Source organism: Eupeodes corollae, chromosome 2, assembly GCF_945859685.1.
Source record: "Eupeodes corollae chromosome 2, idEupCoro1.1, whole genome shotgun sequence".
Classification (NCBI taxonomy): Eukaryota; Metazoa; Arthropoda; class Insecta; order Diptera; family Syrphidae; genus Eupeodes; species Eupeodes corollae.
In genome coordinates, this window is record NC_079148.1 from 47,680,268 (window position 1) to 47,692,530 (window position 12,263).

The 12,263-nt window shown below is 38.7% G+C and overlaps 1 protein-coding gene across 1 annotated transcript; it reads right to left on the reverse strand.

The window, feature by feature from the left end:
* Positions 1–211: 211 nt before the first annotated feature.
* On the reverse strand, positions 212–12,263 carry LOC129946093 (nuclear pore complex protein Nup205). Its single transcript, XM_056056128.1, has 19 exons — positions 12,119–12,263; positions 11,910–12,058; positions 11,422–11,844; positions 10,793–11,358; positions 10,668–10,734; positions 10,182–10,609; positions 9,920–10,116; positions 9,701–9,853; positions 4,835–5,036; positions 3,688–4,543; positions 3,320–3,617; positions 2,829–3,259; positions 2,551–2,767; positions 2,230–2,470; positions 1,423–2,170; positions 1,055–1,362; positions 827–987; positions 575–757; positions 212–513 (listed from the first exon to the last, which is right to left on the reverse strand). Exons 1-19 carry the CDS (start codon positions 12,126–12,128, stop codon positions 305–307), a joined length of 5,847 nt encoding a protein of 1,948 aa, XP_055912103.1. The 5' UTR covers positions 12,129–12,263; the 3' UTR covers positions 212–304.

Consider the following 12,263-nt stretch of genomic DNA (forward strand, 5'->3'; position numbering starts at 1 on the left):
CGAAATTAATACGAAACAAAAAATATAATTTACATATGTATGTACATATTTTTTTTAAACGAACGCAATTGAGTTGTCGAAAATTCAAAATTATCTAAAATTAACAAGCGAAAAAGCCTCCGAAAAATGTTTTAAGTTTCCGGAACCATTTTTGCTTTGCTTTCAAATGTTTTTCGCCTGAATCAAATCAAATGAATTAAAAACATTTTAATAGAATTTAAACGAAAACAATTTTAATTTTTTGTTTTAAAAAAATATAAGACATAAAACATAAAAAAATTTCAGAATTTTGTTGTTTTTTTTTTTAATTTACTGGCACAAATTGTATCAAACATTTTATACGTCTCAACAATGCTTCGGTAAATCCTTTATCTGCAACTGCTTGAGTCTGTGCGGTTGATATTAATTGTTTGCTGAATGTTTCATTAAATATTGAAACTAAATTCTTTTTCAAATAACTAACATCTTCTGAAGAAACACGCCAACTTGCCTCAGCTGACGACGATACAAAAGCTGAAAAAGAGATAAATATTAAAATATTATAATAAAATAATAAATCTATAAATTAATTTACTATCGGATGAAAATGGAGCAGTTTTATTGAATTGGAGTGTGTTCACAGGAATTGTACGTCTCATGAAGAAATCCAAATGTGTCCATAGAAGATATAAACATTGTTCTGTTATAAATGCACAATGATTGAGTTCATTTTGTTTTTCAGCTAATCGCTCCGATAGCTCAGCATAATTTGATCGAGCTATAAATATAATTTAACATAACATAAGCTAAGATATTCTGAGACATTTAAAGCTTGCAATTAAAATACCTGTTGAGTCTAGACCAATGTTTGATAATGACGAACGCTGCCGTTGAAGATTTTCGAATACTGATTTCTGTCTATTGTAGTACTCTACCGAACTCTTTAATTGATTAAGGACTACTCCCAAACTGGGAGAAATTTCAAGAGATCCACTTCGGTTCTCATTCCTAAAAAATTAAATTATATAAGAAAACATTTGATTTTTATGTATTTATTAGTGAAAAATCAACCTACCTTTGAATTGAGTCTGTTATACTGGGTGAGAATATTATTCCTGTAGCCCGATGATCAGCTGAATGATTTGCAATGGCATTTCGGCAATACAACACTAGGTTCGAAGCTGTTTCCAAAAAGTACTTCACCTGCAACGCTTTGTTCTTGTCAGTTGGTGAATACAAAATATTTTCTGGCTTTTGCATTTCCTTCAAAGTCCCCTCACTTATTATGAATCGCGGCAATAATGACAACATAAGCCGTTGCATTCGATAAAGATGAACGCCAACGTCTTGATTGAAACTCGGATCAGCCAAAGCTAAAAACTCCTAACAGAAATACAAGTGCTTAGTAATGAAGAGCCAATAGGTCGATGCTTTTTTTCTTACTTGATTTGTAGTACGGGCAATCAAGCCCGTAATGGATGAAAGTTCCTGCAGAAGTCCAAGATCAAGGAATGGAGTACCAGCACGCAATATTATCTCAATCATATCCCCATGAGAAAGTAAGAAGTGCACAATTTGAGATATAGCCGAATGGTTTTCTGGGCCAAGTGTTGAAATAATTGCGTCGCAAAGATTCAAGGCAGGAAACAGAATTTGCTGGTAACGTGCCTCGATTGGAGGCACAAAGGAATCCCCATGTCTATGGCGTGCGTAATTGTTTATTTGAAAATCGGGATGCATATCAAACACTTTCATGCCAGCTAAAACTCCCAGAATTTTATCTTCCAAGAGAAGTTCGGCGCCAACATGTGAACTCGCCACACGAGCCAACATAGCCATTTTCGACTCGTAAACATACAATGCCCGCATATTTTCCGGAGTATTCCGCAGCACCCGACACAGGCTTTCATCCGACTTTAAAAGACTATCGATGAGATGCGACAAATAACCACGTTTTGCAATGAAATTAATGAAACTTGTCAATGAATCCAAGTCAAGCAGAGTATCGATGCAAGATAGGGCTGACATTTTACAAATATCATGTCCACCTATGCAATCATGACATAAGATATCAATCAGCTTATCACCAAACGAGGTGAAGACTTCAACTGTCATCTGAACTTGATTGGATTCACCCAAGTATCCGTTATCATCGGAAGTGAACATCGATCGATCAAGACGCGAAATATAGCTTAAATGAAGAAAAATAAATATTTTCCAAAGTGAGATGTAGACTTTAGGAAGACTTACTGTTCATCGTCTGTCCTTATTGCTGCGGCTTCAGATGAATTCCCTTTAACTATGTGCATAAAATTAAGAAGTGAAGCATACAAATTAATTCTCAGCTTTTGGGATGCCACACCGCTCACAATAATCCATTCTACAATGTTGCGTAAAATAAATTTCAGACTTAGTGTATTCGACTTGGAAAATGTTGAATGTGACTTTCCATTCCCGTTGAGTGCTGACAGATGACGATTGTCATTTTGATCTATAAACAAAGACGAATCAGTTTTAGAACAAGATAAATCAATTATTAAGTTTTGAAGACGCCGAATAGAAGACACTTACCTGATTCTTTAAGAGCATTGGATTTCTGTATGTTGCAATATCTCAAATTAACTAACAACAGCAATACAGTTCCGGATGAAATGTTCGCCAGTTCCAACAGAACCTGCACTGGTACAACCTTACTCAGAATGCTTTGGAGAATTTCAATAATCAATTCCTGTTTGACCTCTACAGGAAGAGCCGGAACTGGAGCACAACTAAACAGAACTTCTGTAACCTATTAACAACATTTTAACAAATAAGTGCTGATATTATATGAAACGCAAAGAACAACCAACCTGTCCCCAAGCTTCCATGAATTTGACTGTGGCATAACTTGTATTTTTTTGTTCATTAACTTTCAACGCGAACAATAAAACCGATTCAATTTCTTTTAGGATCAATTGTCGTTGACCCGAAGCAATTGTATTCTGGACAGTGTGCAGCTCGTCGTTTAGAATGTCATGTAGTTTTTTAATATTTATCAGTTTCGGGCCATGTTCGGATTTAAGCTCACATTCTTGTAAGATCTGAGCCGTTAGAGAATTATCAAAGAAATCCCACTTTGGATGAGTAACAGTTTTTGCTTCAAATTCCAGACAGTCTAATAGATTACATATTAAAAGCTTGGCCCCTTTATCAGAGGATGACTTCACTTCACTTAATGGATTTGAATAATAGTGACTTAGTTCTAAAGGAACGTTTTCTTGACTTGCATTTCCAGATACACCTTTAAAAAAAGATCAATAATTTTATAAAATTTCCTTTAAAATTCAGAAAAACAAATTACCTAAAAGAATTTCACACAAATGTTGAAAACGTGTTATTTGACTATTAGCAGCTGTTATTTTCAGTTCAATGGCAGTGCATCTTAGGAGGTATCCTATTTGATTCAGTACTTGAGAGCGTTTGTATTTTTTAAACGGCAGTGCAGACAGATGACGGCACAAGAAGTCATTGCAAGTTCGAAGAAAACGTAAAATAGTTTCCGAGGTGCGATGATTGAAGCATAATGAATACAAAAGCCCGTAGGCCTTCTCTATGATTGATTCATAGGCTGCATCGCAATCTACTTTCGATTTTAATGTCTGAAAATATTTTAAACCAATTACTGGACCGTTCATTCATCTATAAAAGTATTCCCATCGAATTAATTACCTCTAAATGATTGTCTAATACAAAAACAAGTGACTTTGTGCATGTGCTTGGAAAGTCCAGCACTCCAGGCTTTTGCAATAACGTCGATCGAATGTCCTTTGTTATATCGAAACCCAACAGAAAATGAGCGATGTTAGGTGCAGGCTGTGGCAGACAGTCTTGAATCAAGCATATAATGGCTTCTTTCATTTCTAATTCTATTTTCAACTCGTTCTTTCCATCATCATCAACTTCATCTGGCAACGAGGTAGGCAGGTCGGCTTCTAAGCTTTCAACAAATCCATGACGAATCTCGGTTTGGATTCTTTCGTTTTGTGTGAACATTCCGAGAATTTGGGAACTTACATTCGGCAGACGCGAAACAATATTCAAAATCTTAACACAAACCAAAGCATGACGTGGCAACCAACTGTTGTAGGTAACAAATTTGGTTGTATTAAGGACATGATCGGGTTTGCCACTTCTGGGATTTACATCCAACATAATCTTATTCAATCCTGAGAGTAATGTTGAACAATTTGCCACTGAATGAGCATCAAAGTAAAGATCCTGATTAGATAGACCCAATTCGAGAATATTGAGACAATGTAAAGCACATTCCTCGAGTTTTGCTTTCCCTGGAAACGGATGATATTGGTCGAGATTGTTACGTGCCTCATCGATGATATGCAGCAATAGTCGAAGAGTATCGGACTTTGTATGAAGTTGCAACATAATGTGATAGCCAGGAGGAGCATTCTCTTCACGATTCTCGGCAAAATCAGCAGGACTAATTTCGTAGCTCTTGAGGAAGTAATGAAGTAATCGCAAACACTTTTCGCCAACTTCCCATTTTTCTGACGGATTTTTGTAGTTTCTATTTAAAAAAAAATATATATATAAGTTTTTAATCTAATATTGAACTAGATTGGTTTTCATTGTTTAAGGAAGATATACAACAATTTAAGAGCTTAATGTAAATGGAAAAAGTTATCCAAAAACTTTGTGTTAGAAAGTGATGAATTTTTAACATTTATACGATATTTAAATGCTGGCTGTCCAACGGGGACTAAAATATTAGACAATTTTGAAATTCTTAATTTTGTCTTGATAACTTGCAAATTATTTTATACTTTAAGAAATCTGTGATTTTTTTTTAAATATTTACCTGTTATAAAATTTAAGCAATACTGCATCAATAATAAATGTTAAATATGGATCAAGACCAGGTTTTCTTGGACCTCCTCCAAGATTCCTTGGAACAGCAGTTGATGATAATGTATACAGAAGTTCTAAAGCTGCTTGCGACAAAGGATATGTTTCATTGCGAGATTCATTTTGTTCGATTTCAACTTCCAATCCACATACAACTGAAAAGAGAAAAGACCAATTAATAAATGATTAAGATCGAAAATTTAACTGTTTTAAATTGGTTACTTGGTAAATTTTGAATTTTGCAACTTTCTATAACATTTGGAAATAGGTTAAGTAGAAATATTGTCTGTTTCCGATTTGAAACCTCAAAATTGTTTGTGTCATTTTGTCGGTTATGGTGGCTACAGGTCGAAAAATTCAACACACTTAGAGCAATATGTAGTCCGTTGTGATATCATAAGGATCTTAAGATCTTCCTTACCTGTTGAACTATTTGGAGCTAGAAATGAAGCGTTTGAGTCCAGAAATGTCGGGATCTCTTAAATTAGTAGGATCATTATAGAAGATGTCTCCCAAGTTAAATCTACGTCTTTGTGATAGGACAGGATAAGAACATGAAATGGGATATACTGTCTTTTCTTCCTTTTTATTTTTGCAACCTCTGCAAAAGGTACAATGCAACAACAGAAATGAGTTGCCTTGAGCGTTAAGCATACGGTTGATGCGGTTAAAATTTATTTACTCGCTAGTTATAGTGTCGGTCCATCTATGAACCGCTTTATTTATGGTAATTCGATAACCTCATCTTCTTTGTATATTCGAATTTTGATGGAAACATGATAATGATAAAACCATAATTTATATAGCCCATGTTCAAGTATAGAAGAGCCAAGGATTCTTTATTGAGTACCACAATGGCACTCCTATAAAAACCCTTCACTTCCTCCAGCTTGGCGATCTCTCAGTTTTGCGTCGGCAGCGATAGATTACAAACTTTGATCATTTCGAGAATGTCCTCGATACCAGTAGGTTCGATTGGAATCCAAATGCGGACTCAAGGTCTGCTAGGAATGTATTCCTTAGCGACAACGTCGAGCTTCGCACGTGGCCAAACTTTCACCTAACCGGCTGACAGCAAGCTTGTATAAGTCACAAGACCTCTGATCGCCACAAACCATGAGTTTGACATGGCCCTGATTCCAACCCAAATCGCTTATGGAAGGAAAAGGTAATGGAAGCTCCCTCAAAACGCTTAAAAAGCCACCCGAGAGCTTAACCTTGACCAGCTGCCAACGATCAGCCGATATTGTGCCGTCATCATCGCTCCTATCAATGACCGCAACCACGACTTTGCCCTTCGTGACTTCACTGAAACTGGCTTGTTTACTGATGGGATTGAGTGGAGTGCTGGTGTTGTGCACACGAGGCCGTTTTGGTGTCGGTATGGCCCCCTCAAGAGACCTTTCGCGTTTAAAGCCTAGTACATACTTGTGAACCATCTCGTGAACCCATACAAATTTCAGTTTTTGGTTCACCCGTGAACTTGCTCGTGAAGATGAGTGGAGAACAAAGTGGAGAGTTTTCGTTCACGGGCAATTGACATTGCTCACTGGTACACACTTGTGAGTACACGTTGTGAACATTTGACTTCAGCTTCACCAACAGTTCCCGTACATTTTGCACGTGAATTGCCCGTGAACGAAAACTCTCCACTTTGTTCTCCACTCAGCTTCACGAGCAAGTTCACGGGTGAACCAAAAACTGAAATTTGTATGGGTTCACGAGATGGTTCACAAGTATGTACTAGGCTTTAGACGTGAAGTATTTACTGGTCCTTGTTGCAGCAAGAACACTGTTTGCCCATTCAACGCGAGCGGTTTGCTGTCATGTCCTTTCAGTCTCCAATGATACACGAAAGGCCTTTAAGATTCTCGCAGCTTGCCGCCTTTGTTTGTATAGGATTTTCGAGAGTTTCCCTTTTTCATTTCTGTATGTACTCTCAGAGAACAAAGACAGGGTCTATTTGGGTGTGGATTTGTTGTTAGAACTAGACTCAGGCAAAAAGTCTTGAGTTTCAACAGTGTGAGCGAGCGCATCACGACAATCCGCATCAAGGCTAAATTCGTCAACATAAGCCTAATATGCGCGCATGCCCCAACAGAGGAGAAAGATGAAGACACCGAAGACATATTCTTCGAGCTCTTGGACAAGACATATGAGCAGTGCGCTGGCTATGACATTAAAATTGTCTTAGGAGATTTGTATGCCAAGCTAGGAAGAGAAGACATCTTTGGTGGCATAATCGGAAGATACAGCCTGCACGACACCACCTCCGACACCGGATTCAGGCTGGTCGATTTCGCTGCGGGGCGAGACGTTCTGGTAGCTAGTACGCAGTTCACGCATCTTAATATCCACGCACGACACTTCTCCAGTATCCAGGATATCCGAACATTCCGAGAGGCCAACATTGAATCGGACCACTACCTCGTTGTAGCCAAGGTACGGATACGGATATTCCGATTCCAGCCAAAACAAGGAAGTACTGTGAGAAGTTTCAACGTTAGACGGCTACAACCGCAATAGACTGCCATGTCCATTTCCGATCGAGTCTCTAATAACCTCTTAAGGAGTCCTATGCTGCCTGCATTAAGCATTGAAAACCAGTGGCAACATTGCCTTGCAGCCATCAGAGATGCCGCCTCTGAAGTGCTAGGTTTCACACGGCTACCACAGAAACCCCTGGTTTGACGACGAATGCCGGCAAGCGCACGCAGCGAAACAAGAGGCATACAAAACGGCGCTGCACAAAAGGACTAGAGCTGCTCGCGAGCTCTACGAGCAGAAGAGGAGAGAGGAATACCGGCTTCTTATACGGAAAAAAAGAGATCATGATAGGATGTCACAACAGGAATGAGGTTCGTAAACTTTACCAAAAGGTAAAAAAAAACCTCTTAAGGGTACCAGCCATGAACCGAAGCCTGTAAAGACGATCAGGGGAACATCGTAGAAGAACCGCAGTCGATGCTGAGAATATGGAAAGATCACTTCTCCAAATTATATAGCGGCGATGACGACCCGAATTCCGCTGTACGGGAGATAGAACGACTCAACCTCGGCGACGCGGATCAACAATTCGGCTACCCGACCTTGACGAACTGAAGATAGCTATATTTAAGCCAACTCATCTGCAAAATATGGTTGGAAGAAAGCATGCCCGATGAGTGGTATCTCAGCATAGTGTGCCTGATACATAAGAAAGGAGACCCTCTAAACTGCGGCAACTACAAAGGCATCAGTCTCCTTAACATTGCATATAAGATCCTCTCTGCCGTATTATGTGAACGTCTGAAGCCGTTCGTCAACAACCTGATAGGTCCTTATCAGTGTGGCTGCAGACCAGGAAAGTCCACTATCGACCAAATTTTCACACTACGGCAGATCTTGGAAAGAACCCAGGAGCCCACCCACTAATTCTTTATCGATTTTAAAGCCGCGTATGACAGCATCTATAGGGAAGGGCTCTACCGAGCACTGTCTAGTTTTGGCATCTCTGTCAAACTTATACGTTTGTGCAGAATGACGATGGATAATGCACGCTGCTCTATAAAGGTCGGAAAAGATCTCACTGATGCATTTGATGTCAAAAAAAGGTTTTAGACAAGGCGATGCACTGTCATGCGACTTCTTCAAAATCGTTCTGAAAAGAATTGTGCAAAACTCAACCGTCAACACTAGAGGCACAATCTTCCAAAGGTCCATCCAATTACTCGAATACGCAAATGATATTGACATAATTGGAAGATCAAAGCGTGATGTCAGTGGAGCGTTTTTGAGCATTTCGACGGAAGCGAAGAAGATGAGTTTAGTGGTCAATGAGGGTAAGACCAAGTATATGCTGTGATCAAAAAAAGACATTGAATGACGACGTCTTGGACAAAACGTCACCATGCACAGCTATAACTTTGAAGTAGTTAGGGACTTTGTCTACCTAGGCACCGCTATTTACACAGACAATGACACCAGCGCTGAAATCAAACGAAGAATAACTCTTGAAAATCGCTGCTTCTTTGGACTTAGAAGGCAATTGGGAAGTAAAGTCCTCTCTCGAGCATCTAATATCACCATCTATAAGACACTCATCATCCCGGTTCTTATTTATGGCGCTGAGGCCTGGACCCTGTCAAAGAAAGATGAGAACATCTTAAGATGCTTCGAGAGAATAATTCTTCTTGTGATTTTCAGTCCCGTACGCATAGATGGAGAATGGAGAAGATATAACGACGAACTGTACGGGCTGTACAGCGACACTGACCTAGTTAGCAGAATTAAAGTCCAACGACTTAGAAGGAATGGACATCAACGCTCCATCCCGAAAGGTCTTCGAATGCAATCCCAAAGAACAGCGCAGTAGAGGAAGACCACGACTTAGGTGGGTGAAGACCTCAACCAACTTGGCGTTCGAAACTGGAGGCAGCTAGCTAGAGACAGAGCTGGCTGGAGACACATGTTGGTTGAGGCCCAGGTCCACCCTGGACTTTAACTCCACCTTAAGTAAATAAGACGTCTTCACTCGAATAATCCCTGCGCTCTAGACACATTAAAAACACACAGTAGAAAATCAAAGGCCAATGTACAGCCAGAAATGTAAGAAAAAAAGTTGTTTTAATGCAAAATTCCGAACCTTAAATTGATTCAATTGTGTTAAAAAATGTATCGCTGGCGCGGCGCGCGCCGTGTTTTGAAACCGCAAAATGAATGACCTTGTATTATGGCATTATAGTAGAAATTATTGTAATGGTTTTGTTTAGTGTTGTTATTTCTAAATAAAACTGTTAGTTTAAGTATTCCTTAATGCAGACTTAAGAAAATAACTTACCATAAGTATTAGTTGTAGGTATAGTAGCAATAATTTGCGATGCTTCTAAATTATTCCACAATTGAATCGCCGTGTCTTTTGATTTACCCAAAGCAGCCAATGTCAAAAGAATGTCTGCTTTTAAATTAATTGGAACCGAACAGCTTAAAAGTCCTACATGAAAGAAAAAACAAATAAAAGATATTTTAACTGCACACAAAACAAACAATGTTTTATTACCAAGCAAAACATGCAAAGGCGCCCAATTGGGATGTTCACATAGTGCTACTCTGGCCATTTCATCGTAGGAAGCAACTGCTCTAATAACACAAAGCACAGCATTTAAACCTTCGATTTCTTGTGGATTGATACTTCTATTGAGGACACGATTCCTATAAATTGTCTCACTTCCTGGACACTGTTCTTGTCGCAAGTTCCTATTTGAATATTTATTTTTGTTCAATTTAATTTTTTGTTTCCTTTTTTTCTAATTCAAACTCACGAATAATATCGAGCTAGTGAACTGAAAAAATGTTCCCACGATAGAGTTGCACTTCCAGACAAACCGGAACCTTGTTTAAGTAAATTGAATGTATTCCGCGCCGATTGACCACAACTCGAAAGTCCAGCCAACATCTTAAGATATGGAACAAATAAAATTGGCGGCAAGAGTTCACCAGCCAAGCGTATAAATTTAAACAGCGACACCGAACGTGATGTGGTTTTTGCATAATTTGCTGGAATGTCCATTGGGCCCCAATATTCGACACTTAGCGAAAGACCAGATTTGTTGCCATCGTAAAACTTTCCAATCGATAACATTAGCAGTTCGAAATTATGATCTAAATTTGGCGGTGGGTCTAGACCTTCCTTGGCGAAGCCTTGAACTGTTCGAGCTGTTTCATCAGCACGACCTCTCAATTCAGTTACCTAAATCAAAGACATTTGTTTGAGGGATAAATCCGGAAAGAAAACAACTTAATCTTACCTTGGAGTGCATAAAATCAATGAAGTCAGTAAACAGGGAATGCACACGACGATAGAAAAATTCAGACCTGAAAACAAATCCAATTTTTACTAAGCTTATTTCACAAAACATAAAGTACGACTTACTTAAATAAAATCTCCCTGTCCAGAAGATAGTAATGGATAAAATCAAAGACTTTCAATGCTATTGCTTCATCTACAAGTTGTTCATCACGATCGATAATTCTTGCCGAGGAGAACTGAAGATTCTGTGGAGCATGGCGTAGACTTGCCATCGAAAGTCCAAAAGCAAACGTAACAATTGATTTCAAACGATTATCCCATTCCCAATTGTTATCCGATTGCAGTGCCTCGTATATATGTTGGGCATAACCATTCTCATTGATGATGGGTAGATTTTGAACACTTCGTTCATTGTCTTCCTGTCTTTGGAGCACACTCGTATCAAAGGAATACAACAAAGCCATCAACAGGGTCATGGTAACGTCATCAATTCCCCCTGTAGGCTCGGTTGGCTTGTACTTCGAGAGGTATTCCATAAGCTTTTTGGCAATATTCTTAGGAAGGCCACATTGGGCGGACCAATTGAAGAGAGCAGTAGCCAGAGCCAAACGAATATCTTCGAATAAGTCAAGGACTTGTCGGCGATGTTTGGGAGGTCCAAGTGCCCGATTTTTTGTCAAAATACTCAACTGAAAACGAAGTGTTCCTCTATAGAATTTGTATTCAATTTAGATAGAAGAAGGAATACAAACCTCAGCGGATATATCCAGTTGTTCAAGAAGTTCAATAACACGACCCAACACACTCGATTCTTCGACTAGGTTCTGAGAGAATGATGATATCAGATAGGTTACTTCTTTCGGAGCATCCGTACACCACGATACACCACTACTGGCTTGAAACAAATCCCTCAACGAACACGCTATTGCCTTGCGGCCATCGTAATAAAGCAGAATAGCCACCAGACCTCGCGGCAAGCCAGGATGTTGTGGCATTTGTCTCTGAGCTGTACACAGCAGTTCCAAGGCAATGAACTCATCCAGATTAAACATCTCCGAAATGATAATGCTCTCATCAACCAGATCTTTAGACAACAGCATATGACCATGGCCTGGGATGTTTATGCCATCGGTAATGCCTTGACGAAGTTGCGTACGATTGTTCTCATTTTTTGGCTAAGAAAAAATAAGTTTCCCATCAATGAATTTGATAAAGACTAAAACTGTTTTATTATACTTACAGGATTTCTTAGAATACTTGTAAAATTTTGTTTGTGCTTCCTTAGAACTGATTCTAATTCTGGAATTATTAGTTTTGATGGATTGGCTATGGAATTCTCGATTACCCTGTATAAGTGTTTGTACGGAGTCCACATATCCTCTGGCATTGCTTTAATTAATGATTTTAAATGCATATAAATGAAAAATAGAATTATTATAAATAAATTACCTTCAGTCATCTTTTATTTAATTAATTTAGACTCAGATTTAATTTAAAAATTTATATTTCTTCCGCAGAAAGTTTACGATTTTTTGGAAAATGCGGTTTGCCGCCAGAGACAATTGTCAAAAAACCGCTGTCATTCACAATGAGT

What these genes read in the sequence shown, in the direction of transcription:
- LOC129946093 (XM_056056128.1), bottom strand. An exon ending in CAATGCTCTTAAAGAATCAG is followed by an intron (nt 2,471 to 2,550) that starts GTAAGTGTCTTC and finishes CTTTGTTTATAG; the next exon opens with ATCAAAATGACAATCGTCAT. An exon ending in TGCTCCATTTTCATCCGATA is followed by an intron (nt 514 to 574) that starts GTAAATTAATTT and finishes TCTCTTTTTCAG; the next exon opens with CTTTTGTATCGTCGTCAGCT.